Below are 22943 nucleotides of genomic sequence, written 5' to 3'. Positions count from 1 at the left end.
TTACTATGATATGTGAAATTGCTCGACAGCACAAGACTGGAGGGCAAATTGGATTGAAATAAAGACATGGAACAACAGAAATTTCTAGAGGCAAGGGAGCAGCACAGATTTGCATTACAATTTGTAAACCTAAAATAATTATAATACATTCTAATAATAATAGCAATAGAGGAAAAAACTTACTTCCTCTTGGTTACATCTGGGTGCATGATCCATCTTTTGGTTCATTGATCTTTTATTTCTACTGTTGTGGATTGCTCCGTATCTTTCTAGGTCAAAGCTGCACAGTTCAGATCCACCATTTTACTGATTGCTGCTGCAGTCCATCCACCTAAGACAAAAGTAAATAAAGCCTGACAAAACTATATGGCCTGGCATTATGCAATTTATTATCCAACAATCTCCGAAAACATTCCCCTGGCCCTTGATGGAATTGTACTGATTTTATTGCAATCATCGGACCATCTGTATTTTACATGTAGACAGTTATTCTGCATCTCATCAGTCCAGCACATGAATTTCACATTGTCTAAGTTGCCACTATGCCAAATAACAGTTTCAAAAATCTGGCAGATTTGAAAATGCCTGCACAGAAATTCCTGTTTGCATAACCAAAAAGATATGGGGTTTATTTTTTTTCTTTTTCTTTTTTCTTGGACAAAAAGCAGCCAAAAGGGCATCACAAGTTGTACTTAATTCATCACCACTTCAACCTATCAGCCATGCAGCTGGTGAGAACCATTTTGCACAAATCAAAATAGCATTTCACAGTTTTAAGTTTCAGCCTAGATTTTAAAATGCTTCTTATAATAGTTTATAAATACAAAGGCGAGGTCAATTACCTTTTTTTTATATAAGATAAAAAACATTCTTCCAATGCACGAATTTGATTTTACAGCAACGAAACCTCAAAAAAAAATGACAAAAAAGAAAGCGCTTCTTCAATATATTCTAGAGCTCCACTAAAAATACAGTTTAGTAAAGTTTTGACCACTGAAGATAAATAAGTAAATAGCATGCATACAAACATACATGTTTTTATGCCTATATTAACAGCATAAGATACTAGTATAACTGACTTTGCCTAATGCAACATCGACTTCAGCCTAAAATTGTTGAAACTACAGAAACAAAGAACCTACAGAATACAAGATACTCTAAAATATTGTACAATATTTGATTGGCTTTTTCATTCTCTTTTTCAATTTTCTTTTTTCACTGAAACTCCAAAACTTGCAGTGGATCTTCTAAGACTGCCGAAACTACTAGAACCAGAGCTCCAAAAATTCAGCGAAACCCAATACCAAAACTGAGTTCTCAAACATTTTGGCATGCTCTACAAACAAGTAGTCCTCCAGCAACTGTTAAGAGACTCAAGCCTGTTTCAAGAGGCAGAAAGAAAATTAACCATAAAATGGAAAGGGGACAGAATGATCTTGAATGGCTATTCATATAGACGGACTGTCCATCAGCAGAGGGTGGGATCATAACACCATTCAAGTCAAAATTTGAGGTAAGAAGTTTACAATGAATTAACCAAGCCCACCAAATATTAAGGTGCAGCAAGGTAAATTACAAAGGAGATTGTCAGCAGGAAAGCAGTTTTGCCTTTGCTTAATCAGCTGCTCACCACAAAACATACCTGGTGGACCGGCATTGTCCATCATTTCTTTATAGTCTTAACATGCTCAAAGATCAAAAAGTGTCAAACTGTTCGATCAAACTAAAAAGAACTTTCCCCTTGTAACCGAAAAAAAAAAGATTCTGCTGAAGCAGCTGTCACATTCAGGTCTCCGATGAACATGAAAGTATATGATCCTTAAACTTTTCCAGCTCTGCCAGAACCTCTTCTTCAGGCCTGTAAATCAAATCACTCATCCGCCATATCTGCATTAATCACCATGCTACATGTGAAAATAGATCCAAAAGCAAACAACAAAGATATCAATCACTTCTTAATTCGCAGGTAGAATCAAGCAATATGGTTGGAACAGGCAACATAGGCAAAAATTCTGTAAGTGAATTTTTAAGCCAAATCTGTATTAGAGCATCAAATCAGTTAAACTTTAGATCCTAAGTTTCTACCAATCAATAGCTATTATGTTTTACCACAAAGCCACATGCAAAGTTATTACTGATTCATAAGAATTCTAATAATGTGCAGGTTGCAATTTCAGGAATAAGCCATTTTTGACTTTTATACAAAAATATATTTTAAATCACTTACCTGTACTGTCCCACCTCCGGCGACACATGCACAGTCATCAGAAACACTAACTATTGTCCATGGGTCAGATGCATTCCAGTGGAAATCAACAACTTTATCTCTGTGTCCTCGCACAAAAATAAATATGTAAATAAGTTAATACAGACTCATCAGCTGAAGCACAGAGGACATAACCAAACAACAAGCTTAATTGAATTTGCTAATGATAGCCATATAGCAGTCAGTCAGTCCCATTCAATTTCACTTCCTTATCATACATAACATCTTACCTACAGGAAGAAGCATGCAGTACAAAATAAAATTATAATATCTATAAATACGTATGTCATTAATCACAATATCATTAACTTTAATATTCCCATCTCATCGCCATGACTATAAAACACTATACACGACATAGGATCATACGATATATACCAGATTATAGGTTCATCTAGCATTACAGCACAAGACTACTATCTTCTCTGATGGAGTGATATCAAGACAGAGTTGATTAACTTTGACATTCTCATCTCATTGCCATGACCATAGAACACTATACAGCACATAGGACTATAAGATATATACCAGATTATAGGCTCACCTAGCATTATGACACAAGACTATTATCCTTCTATGATGAAGTGATATCAGGACAGAGTTGATCTGCTTTCTTTCTTTGACAGTCTTACCACCCAATATATGGAGAAACACTACAATACATAGACAAAGGTGAGCAGTGGGCAACATTTTTTTTTTTTTAGAGAATTAAGTTTTTTCTAGAGTCAAGAAATATAACTAAATACATTGGATGATGGAATTTATTGGAAAATCTAAGATTTGACAAAGGGATTCAAGAGCCAATACCAATACCTGTCCTGGTCTGGTCCAGGTCAGAACAATGCCAGGGAACACCTGTCCTAACACTTGAGATGGGCTAGCATCCAAATACTTCACCAGGAATTCTCCTCCACCCACCTCCCCCAAAGGCTACTGTTTGAGTTTTCTTTTGGTTTTAATGACTTTTAAGATCCTTTTAGCCCCATAAATACGCCTTTGAGCCTCTTAAATACGTACTGTACCGAAATGCCCCTTCTTGCAGATTTTTTAACACTTTTTTGTTATTCCATTTTTTGTAACTTCTTTTGTTTAATGAATTTTTTTACAAGCTTCAAGAGCCTTAAATAGAGTTAATTCATGCAAATTTTGGGTGTAAGTTCATGTGTGCAACCAAAACTGGTCCACATCCAATAACAATTTAGAGGCATGCACATACTAATAGTGCAAATACGATACAAATTTTCTTCCAGAAATTATTTGTGTTATTTTAAATAATTAACTTGTTCTGAAAATAATATATTTTATAAAAAATAAAATACAAATTAAAATAAAAAAAATACTATTATAGACACCAAATGGAATTTTTTTTATATGATTTTCTCTTATTTTCTTAATTTTCAAACAGAAAAGTAATAAGTTTAAAAAAGGGAGGGTGAACAACCTCATCGGATGGACAAGAAAACTTCTGAAAAAGGGAAACAATGTGATGCAGAAAATTGAAAGAAAATAAATGAATATAAGAAGACTTTCTGATATTGACCCCAAGAAAAAATGGTAGGTACCGCTAATCCGTGAACAGCAAACTATCGTACTGTCCAATCTATGGTTACCATGATTAACATCTCTATGAATCTAGACCTTACACCAAGGGGTTGAAAAACCTTATGCTTGAAATAAGGCATCATATAGAGGAGTAAAGAATCAGGAATTCAATTAAAACTAACACCAAATTTTAGCTTCAAAAATAAGTTAAACAAAATAAAATACTGAAATGACTCTTGGAGCTCATCAAAAAAAAAAAAATTGGAAAGAAATAATATGCTGAAAAAACGGTCATGCATCATTCTATTAAACAGTAATGCAATAATGTCCATTAGACCAACTTTTGAACATTCATATTTTTTTAAAATTCAATTCTACTAATAAATTTAAACATTTATCAAAAGGGCGATGCTAGAGGGACATGTAAATACATGACTCATGTAGCCTCAAATGTGGCAAACCATCTAGTTGCACAGATCAAATAGTCTACATGAGGAAATACAGGCTGGATGTCATGAAATTGGGCCAAGATCATGTTTGAGCTGATATACAAGATCCTTCAGAAATGCATTGTGACAAAGGCCTATGATACCTCAGGTTTATCTGATTACACTACAAAAGCAGCACCACCCTCACCACAATCTTCCCACACATGTGCAAGATTACCAATGACTTCCCACATGGTTGTTGCCAGCATAGATCTTGTGTACCCTGCAATTCCTATCCAATTGTCTCAAAGCACATGCCAATTATATGCATCTAAAGATGGGATGGTGGTAATGGTAGCGAGGAAGAAATGATGGAGGCACAGAGGTAGCAATGATGCGTGATGGTAATAGCACCAGGAGCAACAGTATGATGCAACAACACAATAGGCATGATGAAAACAAGATAGTAGTGATGAAGGTAACTGTGTTATAAGAATGTTCCACCAAGAAAAACACAATGCGTGCAAGTCAAAGAGCAAATGAAAAGATTACCGGTGTTAGTAGTTGGAATATACATTCAATGATAAAGGTTATAAATTGGTCAAGAAATTTTCATTTTATAAAACTAAAATCATTTATTAACAATAATTATTATTATACGACTTAAAACTAAACGTCCCAGTTGAAAATTTTCACAGCATCGATACAAGCATGTGGAATGCTAGATCGACACAAATCTAGACCAAAACTAATATGTGAAATGCATCATCTTGGAGTTCATCATGTGCCAGATGGGGCCCATACAATTCAAAGTACCTAATATATTAATCTTATAGACAGATTGCATTGCACATCCATTGCAATCTAGTGCTACTCCAGCCACACCCAAAAACCAAGATATCCAAGAGACAAACCCTTAGATAAGCCACACCATTGCAATACAGTCTATTACATGCCTCACCACAGAAAATCAAAAAAAAAAAAAAAAGGAAGAAGAAGAATTAGATGAATGCTATTCCCATGGAAATTCATACACGCATAGCAAGTTTTCTACAACTGGATAAACAAAAAAACGCTTAGACTAAATAAGGGAATGACAAATAATCACATTGGTAAACAAATACTGGTTATCATGGCATTTGACCTCTAGATCCAAAGGGCTGAAAGCCTGAAACTTATCATGCCTATTAATCCAAATACCCTCTAGTTCAAAACAAAACAGAAGGCCAAATAATAAATTTCTGGAAGCATGACCAATTAGAGTAGTGTAGCTCAGTTAAAGCTTACTTAACTCCTGCATATACGAGAGATGTCACATACCTGTGCCCTGCATGTTGAAAGAAAAGACCAGATGTGGCATTAGGCGCTTTCCTTGCAACACGCTCACTCTTTCTACCAACCTAAAACAAAATAGATTTACTAAGCCAAGATCTCTCTGCATTAAAATGTCATAAAATACAGGTAGAACTGTGTGGGTCAAGACAATGTCTGATATATCAAAGCCTGTTTTGCAAGGTCCATATGGAAACATATTGAAATATGAAGTGATGGTGATATTTCCACCATCTTAGTCAAACAAAACATCTGAAAATGATAAACAAGCTACTGAACTTAAAGTGAAAGAAAAGATAACAGGAAGAATGGAAACTGCCAGTTAAAATACATGAAAAATGAAAGCCTGAAACAGGTGGAAAAAGCACATGCAAAAGATTAATTATTAGATGGTCAATGGGATAAGATGAATCAATCTAGCCATACCAAAGGCTTGAGTCCTATTCAATTACAACTTATATTGTCACTCAATACTTGACAAACTATTATTTGAAAGCCCCACGATAGAAACTACTGCTATCAACAAAAAGACCTTAAAAGGCTAATAACCACTTGTTTCCCTTCCCCTTGAGCTCTCCACTTTCATCAGCTTAAGCATCAAAACATACTACTCATCAGAATAAAGTACTAAAACCAAGATCCCAAATCTGTCCCAAATCCCTGCAAGGTTCCACCCTCTGACCACCATAGATTCAAATCATTACCTCAATCAAAATTTAGAAAGAAGAGATTTAAGAAAAGCCACAATTAATTAATCACTAAATAACAAGTTGCTTCTCTAACATGGATAATGATTACAATAGATAAACACAAATTTAGGAAAAAAATACGTATAATAAATATTCCATGAGAGATTGCACAAGATAGTCCATATCATTTGATCCCTCCTCTGGCTAATTTTAGCATAATTCATCCATTCATCAAGCTCGATAGGCCTTGCATTAGTTGCTAATAACACATCAAGGAACAATCTGTATCTATATATTTAACTGCATCCACTACCTGACCAATGAAAAATAAAAGGTGACTAATACACAAAAAACAGTGTTGGACTATTGATCCAGGATAAATTCTCCATTCAATTTCACACATGTTTAAAACATCAATATTAAACTATCTGGATGAAGTGATCATATAATTTGAAAAGACAGACATGGCCTCCACTAAACTAGTTTCCTTACAATTACCGTAAAATCACAGCCCATTATAGATAATAAGTTAAAGCATGTGCTAAATAAGCTAGATGGTAGACAATAACCTACTTACTAACAATAGCACATTCTGAATCTAACTTAGATATTATTTTTTTCATTCTGGATTATCCAGCCTAAGTAAGACAAACACCTACAAGGGAGAAGACTTCATATATCTCCACAACCTCTAGAAAACACATCATCTAATGCATAAACATAAGCATGACTTATGTAAAAGAACAATAAAGTTGCTCGTGATGTAGATGACTGATAGTCTTTCCATCTGCATGTCCGCATAATGATAGTGGCACATGGGGCCCAACACCAAGTCAAGGTCTGGCCACCAAGATATGGGCATTCAGAAAATACATGATTGCCAGACAGAATTCATACCACAAGCTAACCATGGTCTCGTGTCCCAAAGAAAATCAGACTAGCAAATTCAATCATTTAACGCAAACCAGATCTAGAAAGAAGCAAACATTGGTAATGGACAAATGCTGGGAGAAATTTCAATTTACTTTCAAACTTGCAATGGAGGAATGAGAGTTGGAAAACAATTAATTATTGTTACAGCTTAGGCCACATCGTGGTTAAATCTAATAGATGTTCCTAACTTCCTAAACAAGATTGAATATTTACATGTTAATAATTTAATAAGATGGACGAAAAAGAAAACATCATCTTATATTAATGAGAGGACATGTACAAAAACATGGATAATAAGTAGGAAAGGAATCAGTGGATGAACCCAACCTGTATCTTGCCTTTCTATAAAACTAACAGAAAAAAATACAAGAAAAAGGTATATGTTAGTTGGACCTCTAGCCTAAGGATACTAAGGGAAATTAAACTACAAGTTGGTGGATCCATTTCTTTACTTGTTGATTTTGTTCTCAATTGTAATTCTTCAAACAACTGCAAATCACCTACTTTTGCACTGCAATCCCACACCCAAAAACAAACCCACCAAAAAAAATGGAATAGAAAAGAAATGCAAAAAATGAGCACTCAAATAGGATAAGTGCCAGATTCCATTGGACGAATTGTCCATTAAGAAAGGAAATATCTAATAAAGCAAGCAAAAGCTGAAATTTCATTCTTAAAAAGGTTAAGAATCAGATATCTGTTGTCTAAATACTAGCAGCACAATACCTTTTCATAATCCCAAATGTTTAGAAAACCATCCTCAGAAGAGCTTCCAAAAACTGAGGTTTTGTCAGGAGACCACTGGAAGTGAGAAAGTTGTTACAAACTCTACATGTGACAACAAGACAAACATGAAAACATAAACCAAGAAAGAATCATACCTGAACACAGAGAATAGCAGCCTTATGCAATTCGAATCTATATACAGATGATCCAACACCATCAGAAGTTAGGAGGTTTCGGCGATCAAACATGCGAACAGAACCATCTGCAGATCTGTAAACATGCCATAGTAATACAATTCAATAAATTAGAAGCAAGTCATATGTGTAACAATTGCAAAATTCAAGCAGCATCTAAGGAAAGTTTGAAAGCTGAAGATGACAGAGTGGGGGTATGGTAAGCTATCATACCCAGTTAGAATAAGATTCACATCATGAGGGTTCCAATCAACGCAGTTAATATCACCATCATGAGCTTTTTCAACCTGGTCATCCACATTATAAGTGCAATAACAGCAACATTGCTTGGAGATACTAAAAAAGCATAAAAATTGAAAAAAAAATGAAGAAAAACATATGGAATATATTTAACCAGAATACCATTGCAAAACTTTATGGTTAGAAAAAAACTCATGGTAACTAGCAACACATGACGGTTGGAAGCAATCTTGGGAGTAAGCATGGCCCATTCTGCTTGACTCACAGCATTTGATATGTGTGATATAAGGGGGAAAACATCACAATAATCACCTCTTTTAAACTGAAATCTATCATGGCAAACAATATTTATCACATCGAATAATTCAATAAGGAAACAAGGATCGAACTATCTTTTCCCATGACGCTTCTTGTAGAATACAAGCATTGCTGATGTACCAAAGAGGGTGTAACATGGGTGATCAATAGTCATATGCTGCAAGACAGATCAATGCCCAGCCACATTGGTATATTTCGTACTCAAGGAACTCGCATTATATTGTCTATCCAGTGGATTATCAGCTATGCAAGAATATTAGTCATAGACTTCTATGATACATGAAAGAATTTATATACTTCAGCTCGAGATTTCAAATACCGGTATCAAACCTTGTACCAAGTTTCCCCAAAATGGTACAGTATTAAGCACTGACACATTACCGGTGCCAGAGACCTGACTATTTGTATAATACATTTTGATATTGCTGCATGCATATTTAAGACTTGTTTATTAGCAATTAGCACACATCCTTAGTTCTTCCTGCACGCCAGATAATTTTTATGGGTTCAAAAAATCTTTTGAAAATCATTTTTTAAGCACTCTAAATCTTCTTCTTTCAACTAGAAAGCAATGAAACAAAGTTAAGATGTAAAAAGATAAGGCTTTCCTAGCCATCTTAGCATAGGACATGTACCTTTTGACACCTGCATCTTAGCAATTAGCCCATGACCATAACACATAGGATACTTGGAAGACCACATGAAATATCAATTTGATAATATGATAATATCCAAAAATGTCCGCATCAGCAAGTAGAGCAAAATTGCTTGAATTTTGTAAATGGCATACAATCATGTACCCAATTCTGATTTGTGTGCACATAAGCATGATATTGGAATGGACTTTTTCTCCATTGTAAATTCCTAGTAAACTCATCTGTTTATGTTTACCTTCTGTACTAAGATATAAAATAGAGAATATAGCCACTATCCTATAATCAGATAACTTCTAGGCACTGTTTGGTTCCTGGATAAACCTGAACAAACCTAAATGAAGTCCATCCTTTAACCTGTGTTCGGCCTTATTCAGCCAAACAACGTTTTGGACACCTGAACAAGGCCCAAACAATTGGTGCATTTGGGACTTCAGCAAGGAACTGAAACACACATTTTGACAGTCATCCAGCTTAGGCAATTTAAAATTATTCAGCGAGAGAACCCGTTTCATGAATAAAATGCGACCAATTAACCAACCAACAAAACTGCTTGTTACAAGTAATAACTTGTTGCATTGAAACATTTAAAAACTGACTACTCTGGCAAGTCAAATACTACCAGGTTAACAAGGACTAAATATCTTTTTAGAAACAGTGATTCAAATATCCCAACTAAAATAATTTGGGAACCAAACAGGGCCCTACTTTTTAAAAAGCTTCCTAAGACCAAGTCTTTTATTCTACCAACTAAGAAAACTTTTCATGGCGTCCTTTTATAAATATTTTGTTGCTAGCAAATTTTTTTAAAAAAAATGGAAACAGGACTTTCACTTAAAATTTCTACATAAGCTACACATGCCCCAGCAATTATATAATAATACCATTATAAAATTTATATTAACTGGCACGGAACCTATCTGTTATTTCAAACATTTTTATTTATACAACTAACATGGGCTCATGTTATTATCATATTATGTATATATGACATGGACAAGCAGGAACTAAAACCTACTATTGTTGTTCTTCTTTATCCTTACACAAACCAAGCTAGTACCAAACCCTAATACTAAAGTCCAGCTCCTTCACCTTTCTTCTCTCTCATCTAGCCGTAAAAGAGAGTTTGATGCCAGTAATTTACTCCAAGGGACTTGGGTGAGGGATGAGATTGGTCTGCTGTATCTTACAAGCCAGAAATAACTTCTTGAGCTTTTTTTCACAAGATCCATGTGAAGCTTTAAGCAGGGTTACTTTTGCCTATCTCATAGTTGGCTTGACTTTAGGCATCTCGCCAAAAAATAGGTAAAAGAAATTCAAAGCTGACTAAATGTCCAAATTATAGCCAGATTTAAGTATGTTACTAGGTTGTTCTACTACCTAGAATGAATTCACCATCACAAGTACCTATCACATGTCAATTTAAAGAAATAAATACAAGCATAGTGATGCTGCTTAGCCCCAACTGTCTAGGGCCAACATATGGTTTGTCTAAATTGACCAACCAATCCTGGGAATGTCATTGCGAGTTTTTCCATGTCCTTTGTAAATGGTACTCCATTTCAATACTTCTAATAATGATTAGGAATTTAGGAGGGAAAAATTAGCAGCGGAAGGAAATAGGGAGGGGGGAGATCCTAGCTATGAAACAGTTTAGGTCAAAAGACGTAGAGTATTACATGACACAACCAAATAATTTAACAGTCAGATGTATCAGATGTATCAGATGTAATAATTTTTAGCAGAAACTAATAAGCTGAAAGCTGTAGAGCTACTACAGTCAAGAGCCAAGGTCCACAGAATCGATACTGGGATCCGTACCGACCGACTAGCAATATGAGTCGGTATGGGTCTGTACCAGATTGAACCGATGTGAACCAATATAGAAGTGAAGAAAGGAACCAGGGAGGAAAAAAAGAGAGAGAGAGGGGAGAGCGAGGAAGGGCGAGGGAGAAAGAGGGTGGCTGGAGGAGATGCCGGCGGTGGCCACAGGCGGGCCACCAAGGCCTCTACTTTATCTGCCAAATTATAGTCGAGAGAGAGAGATAGAGAGAGGGGGGAGGGAAAGCATGTGGAGAGGCTGCTGAAGAGCCTTCGACTGGCCGTCGTGGCAGTCAGGTGGTGAAATCATAGCTCGTGGCTCTGCGGGCATGAAATAGGAGCAATTGCCCCTGTTTGACGAGATTTTTTAAAAAAAATTCCAACCATAGCGAAGCCTCTTCCAACAGACCCATTGCTGGCTTCACTATTTCTTTAATTTTTTTTAAAAAAATTCAAAATAGTTAAGCCAGCAACCCATTGCTGGCTTAAGTGAAGATGGTAAACTCATTACCGGCTTACTACTTATCATCCATTTTTTTAAAAAAAATACGATGAACAGGGGTGGTTGCCTCTATTCTGTGGTTGCAGCTCCGCTTGAGCCTTTTCTGCTGTCTGATGGCCACAGTGGCCATCCAGCACCCTCCGACAGCCTCTTCGCCGACTGCATCTCTCTTTGGTAGCCTCGCTCCCTCCCTCTCTCTTGATTAACGTCCTATTGGGTGACACGAAACTACGAAGGCCTCTTGACTTTCCGACAGCCTCGACAGGCCACTGTCGGTCCTCCGACGATGTCATCCCCTCTTTCCCTCCTGTCCTCTCTTCTCTTCCTCTCTTTCCCTCTCTTTCATTCGGTGTTCCGATTTGAAAGGCCAAACCATCCCGATTTGCGGCAGGTACGGTTTGGAAACCCCGAACCATCCAGTTCAGGATGGTTAGGCGAACAATGGTCAAGACTCAAGAGCAATATTCAAATTGTATCAGTAAATTATGTAGATATCCTAAATGATATATATAACATGTTTTTTCAGCAGTAAAAGCCACATAACCAAGCAACTTTGACAATATTAAGGCCTTATTTGGGATTGCTATTGGCGGTAGAGATTTTATAGAAAGCGGTTTATTGTTAGGTAAATATATTTTTAAAGTGCGGTGGAATTTAACATGTATTTAGTCACCAAATTGAGAAAGTGCTTTTGGTATAAAAAAATGACAATAAAGGACATTACATACTATTGTACAGCTTTCCAATATTTGCCAAAAGGCACTTTTAGGGCGAAGCTCCAAAATGAAGCTTCTCCTAAGTAGATCTTTTTAGCTTTCTCGTAAAGCCAAAACAGCTCCCAAACTTTTTTATTGAACACCACCATACCACCCAAAAGTACTTTTAAAGTATCAGAAAGTACTTTCTGGCTCCCCAAAAGCTTTGCCAATTAGAGCACAAAGCTTTCCAATGTTGCTAATTAGTAAATTAATAGCTAATCATGTGGAATTCATCCAATGCAAATAAAACAAGATTCAATTCATGCTATAAATACACATGAACGTTTTCACACAAAAAAAAGCATAAGAAAAAGCATCTATACCTTTGTGACAGGACTGGTACCAGCACGAGCATCCCATAGAATGATGCAAGAATCATCACCTGCACTGCAAAATTCCTGCGGGCTACAGCACAATAAAAAAAAATGTCAATGATAGAACAACATCCCAAGAAGATATTTCATTTCACCCAAAAAAAATTAAAGTAAAAAGGGTAAAAAGATTTAAGCGCAAAGTTTCATGACACAAAAGCTCAACCTTTCTTTAAAAAAAAGTAGTTGGAATCTAAGCAGTCGGCAGGATGTATACATGAGCACGAGTGATCTTGTAAACAGTAGGGTGCTTCCTTAATTACCTAGCAGGGCAGAATTGCACATCTTCAACAGAGTCTTCGTGCCCCTGGAATACACCTCGTGGTCCAACAGTCGGACTTTCTGAATTCTTCTCATCACCAGATTCTATTGACTGCTTATTACTAGAGCTCTCAGGCGACAACCCAGGAGATTTATCAGGTGAAGCCTCTGCTAGAACAGATACATGATCACGTATGCTCCACAAGACAACTGATTTGTCCTTTCCTACATAACAATAACCTTGGTTGAAACAAACGCATAGAGGGAAAGACCTCATTCCACTTGGATGCTAAAATATGTAAATAAAAGTAACATTAGTTAAAGCAACCTCAGCAACTTGGAGAGATAGAAAAATCAATTTTGATCAATAACTAATATCATATAACAGCTAACTACTTGACAATAAAACCAAGTGTAACTAATTACACAAGCATCTTTTGCTTTTGTGAAAAAACAATGCAAATGAGCAAGAATTGTTCGTACAATTGTGTCTGACTGACATTTTTTAATTTCTGACCGGTTATGCCAAAGTAAGTGGGGCTAACCCACTGGTATTGAAATATCAGAAACCCCCTCCCCAAGAGTGTGGGAGGGAACATTATGCTTGATTTGTCTCAGCATCTAACACTATGTAGAGGACACTAGCATTCATTCTCCCACTGGGTTTATTGCATTGAGTCTTGTTAACTCTCTGTAAAGATACATGAATTGGATTTGCTTATGCTGATAGCTGCATCTTCTATTAATGAACCAAGTCTTCTTTGTAACAAACTAACAATTGCTCATACCACATCTCAGACTTTTTATCAAGCTGAGGCAATCAATCATAATGATATGCTGCCAATTCTTCTGTAAATACCTATAGTTCTTTAGGTTGCGTTTGGTGCATCGCCAGGCAATCTTGGAAGGTAATGTAGATTGCCTTCAAGATAAATTGCCACCAGTAATTTTGATTACTGTGTTTGGTACACATAGGTAATATTGCAGTAAAATTACTTAAAATCTTGATTGACATGTTTGGCATGACAATTAGATTACCGGTAATATGAAATCAAATTTTCAAAATACCCCCCATAATTTTGCCCTACTGCTCTTCTTTTTTCCTGGTGAGAACCAATGGGAGTGATGTGGGTGTGGTGGTGGTGCAAAGAAGTGGCAGGCCGAGAGGCGTGGGGAACCATGGGTACTGAGGGGGTGGGGAGGGGGCGGACGCATGTGAAGCCATGAAGGTGGTGGGGACGGGCATGGAGGAGCTACGGGGTGGTGGTGGGGGACAAAGGTAAAGGAGCCGCTGGTAGGCAAAGGGAGATGGAGGAGCCACGGACCGGGAGCGCACGCAGAGGGGGTGGAGGGGGAAGGTTGGGCAATGGGTTTTGTGTGATTTTTTTGAGGGATAATTTTATCCAAAATTTTTATTACAACATTGCCAAAGAAGTGGTAATCTGGATAGCCACCCCTCCCCAAGGCAATCTAGATTGCCTCCCAAGAGGCAATCTGGATTATCACCCAAAAAGCATACCAAACGCAGTAATCCAGATTACCAAACGCAACCTTAAATAAATGCGGAAGCAATCAAACGGGAGCATGAGCCAACCATCAAGTAAGAGATTCTCTGCCAAAAGTTCCAAATCCCAGTAGTAGATCAATCTTTAACATAAAAGGCAGCATCAAAAAGAGAAGTTTCCAGCTTCCCAATATGTACTACTGATGTTTTCCAATTTCAACCAGGAACCTAAATAAAGTTGATACCCTATTTTATCATACAAAGCACCAATATCACTCCACACCAATCACTATCAGTCACTATCCACTATCCAGCCATGTACAGCACTCAAGGTTCAAAAACATGGTTTTGGTCCATACTGGACCCACTGAGTTGCAGTTTCAGCTTTAATTTTCAGAATTTTGGTTAAAAATATTAAAAAATAAAAGTAACCATTTCCAATTAAAAACTATATCAGAATAAAGAAAAATAAAATTAGTTAAATAACACCATCATTTAACACTTAGTGATTTTGCACTAAAGCAATCGAGATCCATTTTTCATTAAATTTCAAAAATCATATTTAAAGTTTAACATCTGAATTATATAGCATTGGCAATGTCACAAATACAATCTAAATGGGTATGACTTTCTAGTTCTAGAATAGCCAAACTTATGCTAAAAGATTTATTTTCCTCTAACATTGCAGTGAACTCAAAACTTCTTGGAAGACATAAAATCTAATTTAATTTGTAGTTAAACTTTCAACATCTAGAGAAATAAACAAAAGAAGAAAACTAAAATTATCTCGTACATACACTTTAGCCCCATAGGTTTGTAGACAAAACTTAAACCATGATTATTGCACTCATACCTCTTTTGTTTGGGACACGAGCAGCTGCAATTGTTTTTAAAAGCATGAAATTTAGATTTTTGTATCCCCTTTTTTATCTTAATGCCTATCTTCTCCAGGTAATAACTGTCTCCCATTAGCACACAGTATGATTAAACCATATTGAAAAGTTTAAGGTTTTGTGAAAGATTAAGTCTGATCACTTCACAACTCTTTGAACTTCCAAATGAATACTGACAGGTTTAAAAGATTAAAGGCATAATTTCAATGAATGTTCTAAGCACACCCATCAGCATTTGAGCATTCAAGGGAGGAAAATTAATTCATGCTATGATAAAAATCTCCATCATGAATTAGATGTCATACAAGCATCAAATGTAATGGACTGAAGAAGCCCCTTAAAGTACACAAGAAACTACAGAACTATCGAATGGATGTGCTCCAACCTCCAGAAAGTACAAGGGGCTCTAACGGGCACATGGCAAGAGCATACTCTGCATTATCTTGATGCCCTGTCAATATCTGCAAGATGCAAACTAGCTAATAAATTGCAAGTATGCATAGATGAATCATTCAAATTATGAATCATTTTTTCAAATTGCTTCCATTCAGACTAAAGCTTCTCGATGCAATGATCTTCCTCTCTCATCATGATACAGTTAAGTAGATAAACAATAATCAACATAGACAGCCCTCTCCTCCTAAATTTTTCTTAAACCCCCCACCAACCCCCCCCCCAACAAAAAAAAAAGAAAAAAAATGAGAGAGAGAGAGAGATAGAGAGAGAGAGAGAGAGAGAGAGAGAGAGAGAGAGAGAGAGAGTAAAAAAGTATTAGTAGAAAGAACAAACCAAATCTGGATGAGATTCTGCAGCATTACGAGCAACCTGGCAATCAGGCTGCGCTTCAACATCCCAGATAAGTACCTGCACAAGCCTTTACAAGATTACTCAAGATAGTTCATCAATCATCACAATGACAAGATAAACAATGTTATGGAACTAATAAAATAACTCAAAAAACATACATCGGGGCTGTCAGTATGTGTCGCAATAATCTTACTACTCTGAGGGAGTTCCCTTATTCTGTTAACCTGTAAAATATCTGGCATCAATAGTGAATAAAAATTTATACTCCCTAAACATAGCTCATAATATTTTGGCAGCTTAAATTGTGTATAGGGATCTTTAAATATAATTCAAAAGCTAAAGCACGTAGAAAACAATCTGGGGGGAAAAACTAGCATGTGGAATTGATATCTGTGGAACTTGATCACATGCAAAGTAGTCGAAAGTCCATCTCACCTTATTACTTAAGAGAAACCTGACATGTTGTTTTCTTAAGGTCCAGGCCCAGGAATAAATTTGTATTATCTAATCAGTAGTTCACACCAACAACACTAAATTAAGCTAGAAGTTGCTTGCACACTAAACAAAATAAGCTAGTATTTCCACATAAGCTAACTGATGGGGATTCCAGTGCAGTTACAACAACATTTATCTGACTTGGATTTCAGAACTCCGCTAGCAATTTTTTCCAATTCAATTCAGTGCAGACATGAAGATCATTACATCGGGGGTAACTGGACATCAGATAGAAAAAGAAGTAACATTCAGACAATTATGCCATACCTCCCCTGGATGTATAATAGTTTTTGACGTTTTTATGAAGGGGGAAGAGTTCTCTTCATTGAACTGCAAGCAATGCAAAGTACATAATTATGTTAATATGAGATTACACACTGTACCTTGGATCATACAACTAGAAACTAAAAAATATCATTAGGGCAAGCAGGTTGAAAAAATTATGTGCCTTTAGTAACTGGCCAGAGTTCATGCCAAGAATGTATCAAACTAGTAGAACAGGTAAATCCTGAGGGACATGTATCAGTACATAAAAATGCACAAAAGTAACACAAGATTATCTGTACTGCTAATAGTCAGAAAAGAAGCCTGCATATTCTTCGCATAATAAACAAGATAAGTTGCACATGCAGAATGGTTATTGAAGGTTTGAGTGAATTTAAGATAATGAAAGGCAAAACTTGCACCATTTAAATTAGAGGAAGAAAGGAAACCGAGGAAGGGGAAAAGAATTTGTGACTTTATAGGCCTTAGAGCTCACCACCCCAAGACTTCTATAATGCCAATCGAAACCCATTCAACACATTATTCTAGGTATAAACATCCATGCATGATACATAAACACCAAAGCATCCAAAATTCCTGAACAGTTTTCTCAGAATGTAACGTCTCCAAGACTTATTTTTCCTCATTATCATTCATCCTCAAAGCTAAAAACATATAGATGGATTTAGCTTCTTAATTAAAAGTTAATGTACCTTATAATCACAAGTTTTATTTATTAAATATTTTTAAAGAAATGTTCCATATTTTTAGTCCAGTCCAAAAAAAATAATACATTTTGCTTCTAAGTGCACGTTTCAATTCCTGCAAAACAAAAATTCTGAAACCTGCCAAGTTATAAAAACATAAAATAAGAACAAATTGTAAATTGGATTATCATAAATCCACTCATACTAGCATTTGAAAAAGGGTATCATGTTTTGAAACCATGAGTATCAAAAGCAGAACTTATTTTTGAAAAATATCACTGATAATAAATGGAAAGGGGACCATTGCTTGGTACAACGGTAAAGGCTTGGGCTGACAAATGCAATGGCATGGGTTCAAATCCTAGGGCAGCGATTGTGTCCAAAAAATTGCCAGAGGTTAGATCTTTCCCAATCTTCCCCTCCGAGGACCCTGGATTGCTAGGATCATAACTTGGTAATTGTCTTTTTTATTATACCAAATGGAAAATTTCATAAGATTATCACATGCCAAAAGTTAAAAAAATAAAGCCAACATGAGCAAGAACAGATATGAAGCCAATAGGGTGTCATCCTTTCATAAGATTATCTCATGCCAAAAGAAAAGTTAAAAAAAAAAAAGAAAAGAAAAGCCAACTTGAGCAAGAACAGATATGAAGCCAATAAGGGTGTTATACAAAATTTCAGTATTACAAGTGGGTTGTGATTGGACACTATACCCAAGATCAATAAATACTACTCGGCAAAGAGTTCGTATCTAATAAAATCAATATAAAGCAATAGACAGACAGTTGCATTTTACACCAAAGTGCAAGCTCAAGAAGTTTAATAACAGCCATGAAATCCTTCCAGCTACCTAGCTGACCAAATGTAGAGAATAGCAAATTAAAAAATCACAACAGCAAACCTTTGATATGTGCTCTGCTGCTGCAACCCTTGGTTTTACAACTTCACAATTTGATATGACAAGAGTGTTTGGAAAAGTGCCATCAGTCTGAAAGTTTTATACATAAGAAGTCATGAGACGTTGTTGATATAATATCACCATGTTACCTGTTTTTATCAGTAGCTTCAGCCAAACATCTAAATACGAGTATGATAGACAACAGCAGATTCACTAAATTGGGGAAAAAAATGAATTTGCCATTGCCATACAGTGCTTACATGAATAGGTAATATATCAACCAGAAAACTGTATTAACAAATGACAGTGCCATGTACTAAAAGGAAAGACCATCAGAACAAACAAAGAGAAGGTAATCTAGCTAAGAAACTCTGTTTAGTACCAAACCGAGATAGAATCTTGATATTAATTTATCAAACAACAATAAAAATAAGAATTGGTCATACTCTTTTCATCAAAGTAAGATGGTTGAAAAAATATCAGCAAAATCTCATTTCCAAAGATTTCCATTCATTCATTTTCCTCACTGTTACCAAGATTGGGTATCTATAATAGAAGGTAGCATATGCACAGGCATATGTATAGGGACAATTCATGTGCATATGCTACCTTCTATTATAGATACCTAATCTTCGTATGTACATATGCATGCGTGCACAGATATACATACATAAATGCATAAATAATAAGAGCATACATAATCTTTACACATGCATGCTAGTGAGTGCATGCATGCATACATACATGGGACAGCATCTGTATATTATATAGGAGCAGCCAAACAGCAATCTAGGATTCAAGTTGATGTAAGTTTTTTTGATCTTCACAAACACAACTGGTTATAAACTACTTTTCCATGAACTTTACCTCCAAGAAATGCCAACAAAATTTATCTATGACCTATTCTAAATGCCACTGCCCAAGGAGATCTTTTCTCGCCTCTTTGCCATTTGACCTGTTTGTATCCTGTTTCCTTGCAGTTTTAGTTGGTCTGAGCCCAGCAAAAGGTCATCTGTGGCATTCACACAGATGCTAATTTGATTGACCCATGCTTCCTTTTTCCCGCAACTCAGGCAGCTTTGCCCTACAATTTTCATGGATAGATCACCTCCTTTATCATAATGGTCTTTCCCATCTTTACCCTTGCTTCTTGACAGCCTCCAAATTTGATTGTCTCTGGACCTCTCTGCATGAAAACCCTGCTTCCCTATACGTTGCTGTTCCTGCTTGTAGTGATGATGTACTTATGCTTGCTTTAGTCAACTGGTTCTTACAAACAACATGAGTTCACACCACTTGCTTGTTTTTCCTCGACACAACATTAGTTAGAAAAGCTGTCATTCTTCAGTATATATGAAACTCATTCCAATTAGGACAAAAAAGGACTTAGGTTCTAAAAAGAAGCCTCAATTGCCCAAATCATGTGACACTCCACTTGGACATTTTCCCAAGTAAACAAAACTAGGAAATGCTGCAGAAGCAAGGAAATGGTGCCCCCAAAGAATAAGTACAAGCAGCTACGACACATCCAAAACAAGTAACTCTGATTGTTGTTTAATAGGAATATCCACTGATTCCAACATAGTAGGTGGACCTTGCTAAGAAGATAAGATACTTAGATCTTAAAAATGAAAATCCAACTACCGATATGACATGATAGAACATTGTAGCAACTAGAATGTTTATCTGAAAAATGAGTTACAAGAACCTAGTTACTAGCTAGGAAAGGAAGTGCCTGTTCCTAGCAAATGCAGCAGAACACAACCAAGATAGGAAACTTTGGATAAGGCATCTACCAAAGCGAGGAAGGGCCTAGCTGACCACCAATGCTTAACTATTCATGTGCTCTACAATAGAACTTGGTGTTAACAGTTGGGCATAATTAAATTGTGAGAATATTTCTTTATACTTCCAACTTACAAAGCAAAAGACACTGAAGTAAGAAAGTCCACACCTGATGTATATGATCTTCTGACTAGCAGAAATATAATTTAATTAAGTATGCCGCATAACAATATAACTGTTTAGTAGCTCTCTCCTGATTGATTTAGGTTATGAGGATGTTGGAAGCACAATGAAAACATGAAGCTACTGTTATTTCAAAATCGGCATTATTTCTAAAGCATTAGCTACAACGTTCACAAGAAGTCATGTGCCAGGGACATGATGCAAAGGATTAATTTTTTAATGAACAAATGAGAATACCATTTCTCTTCATATGCCAACTACTTAAAATCTGTACAAAAGAGCACGCGAAAGTAAACCATGATGATTTGTAACTGCAACACAAAAAAAAAAAGGGTACATAAGGTGTGGCATTTTGTTGTTTTAGTTCAATACAGAAAAGAAGTGATGCATTAAACACCTTTATTTGTGGTAGACCAGTTATAAGGCCTCTGTAAAAATATCATATAGCACCAAAGTAGAACATAACCAATTCTTTTAAGCTTTTAAGAGAGAACTACATTGATCAGGAATTCAAAAACTAAAATGGAGGAATCCTCCTATAACCAAAATAACAACAATACTAAAGATGACTTGCCCGTTCAGAAAGGTAGAGACGGTGGAGATTCTTGTATTTCCCTTCCTCCAATTGTGGGCCCCACCTTATTCCACAATACATGAAAAAGTAAAAAAAGTAACATGATGAAAAAGATGCGATACTACCACAAGGGTGAATAGTCATGTAAAAATTATTTCATCAACACCAAATATTGACATTGTCGTATCTCAAAAATAAGAAAAAAAATGTAAATTTAAAGCATGATGTTAAACAATTAGAACAGAGTAGATTTTTTCCTGATCTTTTCCTTCCCTTTTTCGACATGCTAAAGGTAACAATCACATTAACTTAATCATGTTTCTTGCATATCTTGTCTCCACATGCTGCAGTTGTTGGAATTTATATCAGGGATTTACAAAGCTCCTTGTAACATCTGACTTTTAAGACTACGTCCCCTAAGATAAGCCTATTATAACATGGTGCATTGGGGTTGGAGGATCTATCAACAGAATAGGGGAGAATAATGCTAAATCACCTATAATTTACATAATTAAATAATATTTTACCTCTTGTATCTCTTCAAATCCATTTTCAAATCTCCAGTTCCTATCTCCTATCCCTCGTCCTTTTTCACCAGCAATCCCGAGATTTCCCTCATCCTCCTCCGCCATCAACACTGACGTCAAAATCCTCCTCCAGTGCCCCATCATCATCATCATCAAGATCCATGATGGAAAACTGCGTCATTATCCCCCAAGTAGCTGGAGATTCTGACGGAAAACATGCTTTCCTTTTCCTTCCTTTTCCGGACTAAGTTTCCCGCGATTTACCCCGAGAATACAGATGAAATTAGAAAGTGATTCAGAAAATAAGAAACAAGAACCAAAACTTCAACGAAGTCACCGCGACATCAACCAGCATTGCATCGAGAATTAAATATCCTCTTCTCTTCTTGGTGCCAACATTGGATCGCTTTCTTCTTCTTGCAATATTCTTTGAAAGAAAACCCATCAAAAATTTTAAAAAAATGTCACATCGAAACAGACTCTCGGTTTTTTTTTGTCCCTATGTCCCCGCGCCCAGGGGGTGCGGTACAGAAAACAAACTCTCGTTCAGTCGCCATCAAGAACAAGAATCAAGAAACAGACGAGCAAAACCAAGAATCCAAATCCTCGAAACTCAAATCCTCTAGCAGTAGAACAAAGCCCTATCTGGAGCAGAACCCATGATTTACAAGGAGAATACGTTACCGAGACAAGAAACATCCCAAGAACAAAAACCCTAAACACCCGAAACCCGTCGGCATCTGATTGAACCCTAGAATGACCAAAAAAAAACGCAAAAAGAGGAAGAAAATGAAAGAGGGGGGAGGGGGAGTACCGGCAGCATTGTGAAGGCCACACGAGGTTATGGTTAGTGAACCAGTCATAGAGCAAAGGGATTCCATCCTTCCATTGGTTGTAGCTCTCGTCCTCCGCTCGGACCTGAACCACGGCCTTCTTCTTTCTTTCCTTCATCTCGCTCGCTCCCTCCCTCTGCCTCGCTCTCTCCTCTCTCTCGGTCGCGCACCCCGCGACGTCTAAAGACAGCAAGCGCAAAATCAAGAGGCATCGGTGCTTATGGTTGGCGGAATGGCGGTGGGTCCTTGGGGTTTCCAATTGAGCCGGTTGAGCCAGCTGGCATTGTGTTATACTATCTTACGTACGCGCGCATAACGTTTGCATTTGCGCGCGTTATTAGTCGATCAGTTTGGCTCTGTTAAATGATCCGATCCGTTCGTTTAAGGAGGCGCGTCCAGGGCATTGGTTTAGCGAAACACGATGGGGTATACTAGC

General features: G+C 36.6%; 1 protein-coding gene across 1 annotated transcript; it reads right to left on the bottom strand.

Annotated features, from left to right (window-relative positions):
- Positions 1 to 1431: 1431 nt before the first annotated feature.
- LOC105047984 (WD-40 repeat-containing protein MSI4) lies at positions 1432 to 22712 on the bottom strand. The gene is made up of 15 exons (XM_010927148.3): positions 22489 to 22712; positions 21148 to 21211; positions 18609 to 18695; positions 17001 to 17063; positions 16397 to 16462; positions 16221 to 16295; positions 15817 to 15892; positions 13037 to 13259; positions 12726 to 12807; positions 8324 to 8397; positions 8072 to 8186; positions 7917 to 7991; positions 5557 to 5636; positions 2228 to 2327; positions 1432 to 1887 (listed from the first exon to the last, which is right to left on the bottom strand). The coding sequence occupies exons 1-15, from the start codon at positions 22623 to 22625 to the stop codon at positions 1786 to 1788; spliced, it is 1419 nt and encodes a 472-aa protein (XP_010925450.1). The 5' UTR covers positions 22626 to 22712; the 3' UTR covers positions 1432 to 1785.
- Positions 22713 to 22943: the final 231 nt, after the last annotated feature.

Source organism: Elaeis guineensis, chromosome 7 (genome assembly GCF_000442705.2).
Source record: "Elaeis guineensis isolate ETL-2024a chromosome 7, EG11, whole genome shotgun sequence".
Lineage (NCBI taxonomy): Eukaryota > Viridiplantae > Streptophyta > Magnoliopsida > Arecales > Arecaceae > Elaeis > Elaeis guineensis.
Note: the sequence above shows the minus strand (reverse complement) of the source record. Positions and strands in the feature narration are given on the sequence as shown.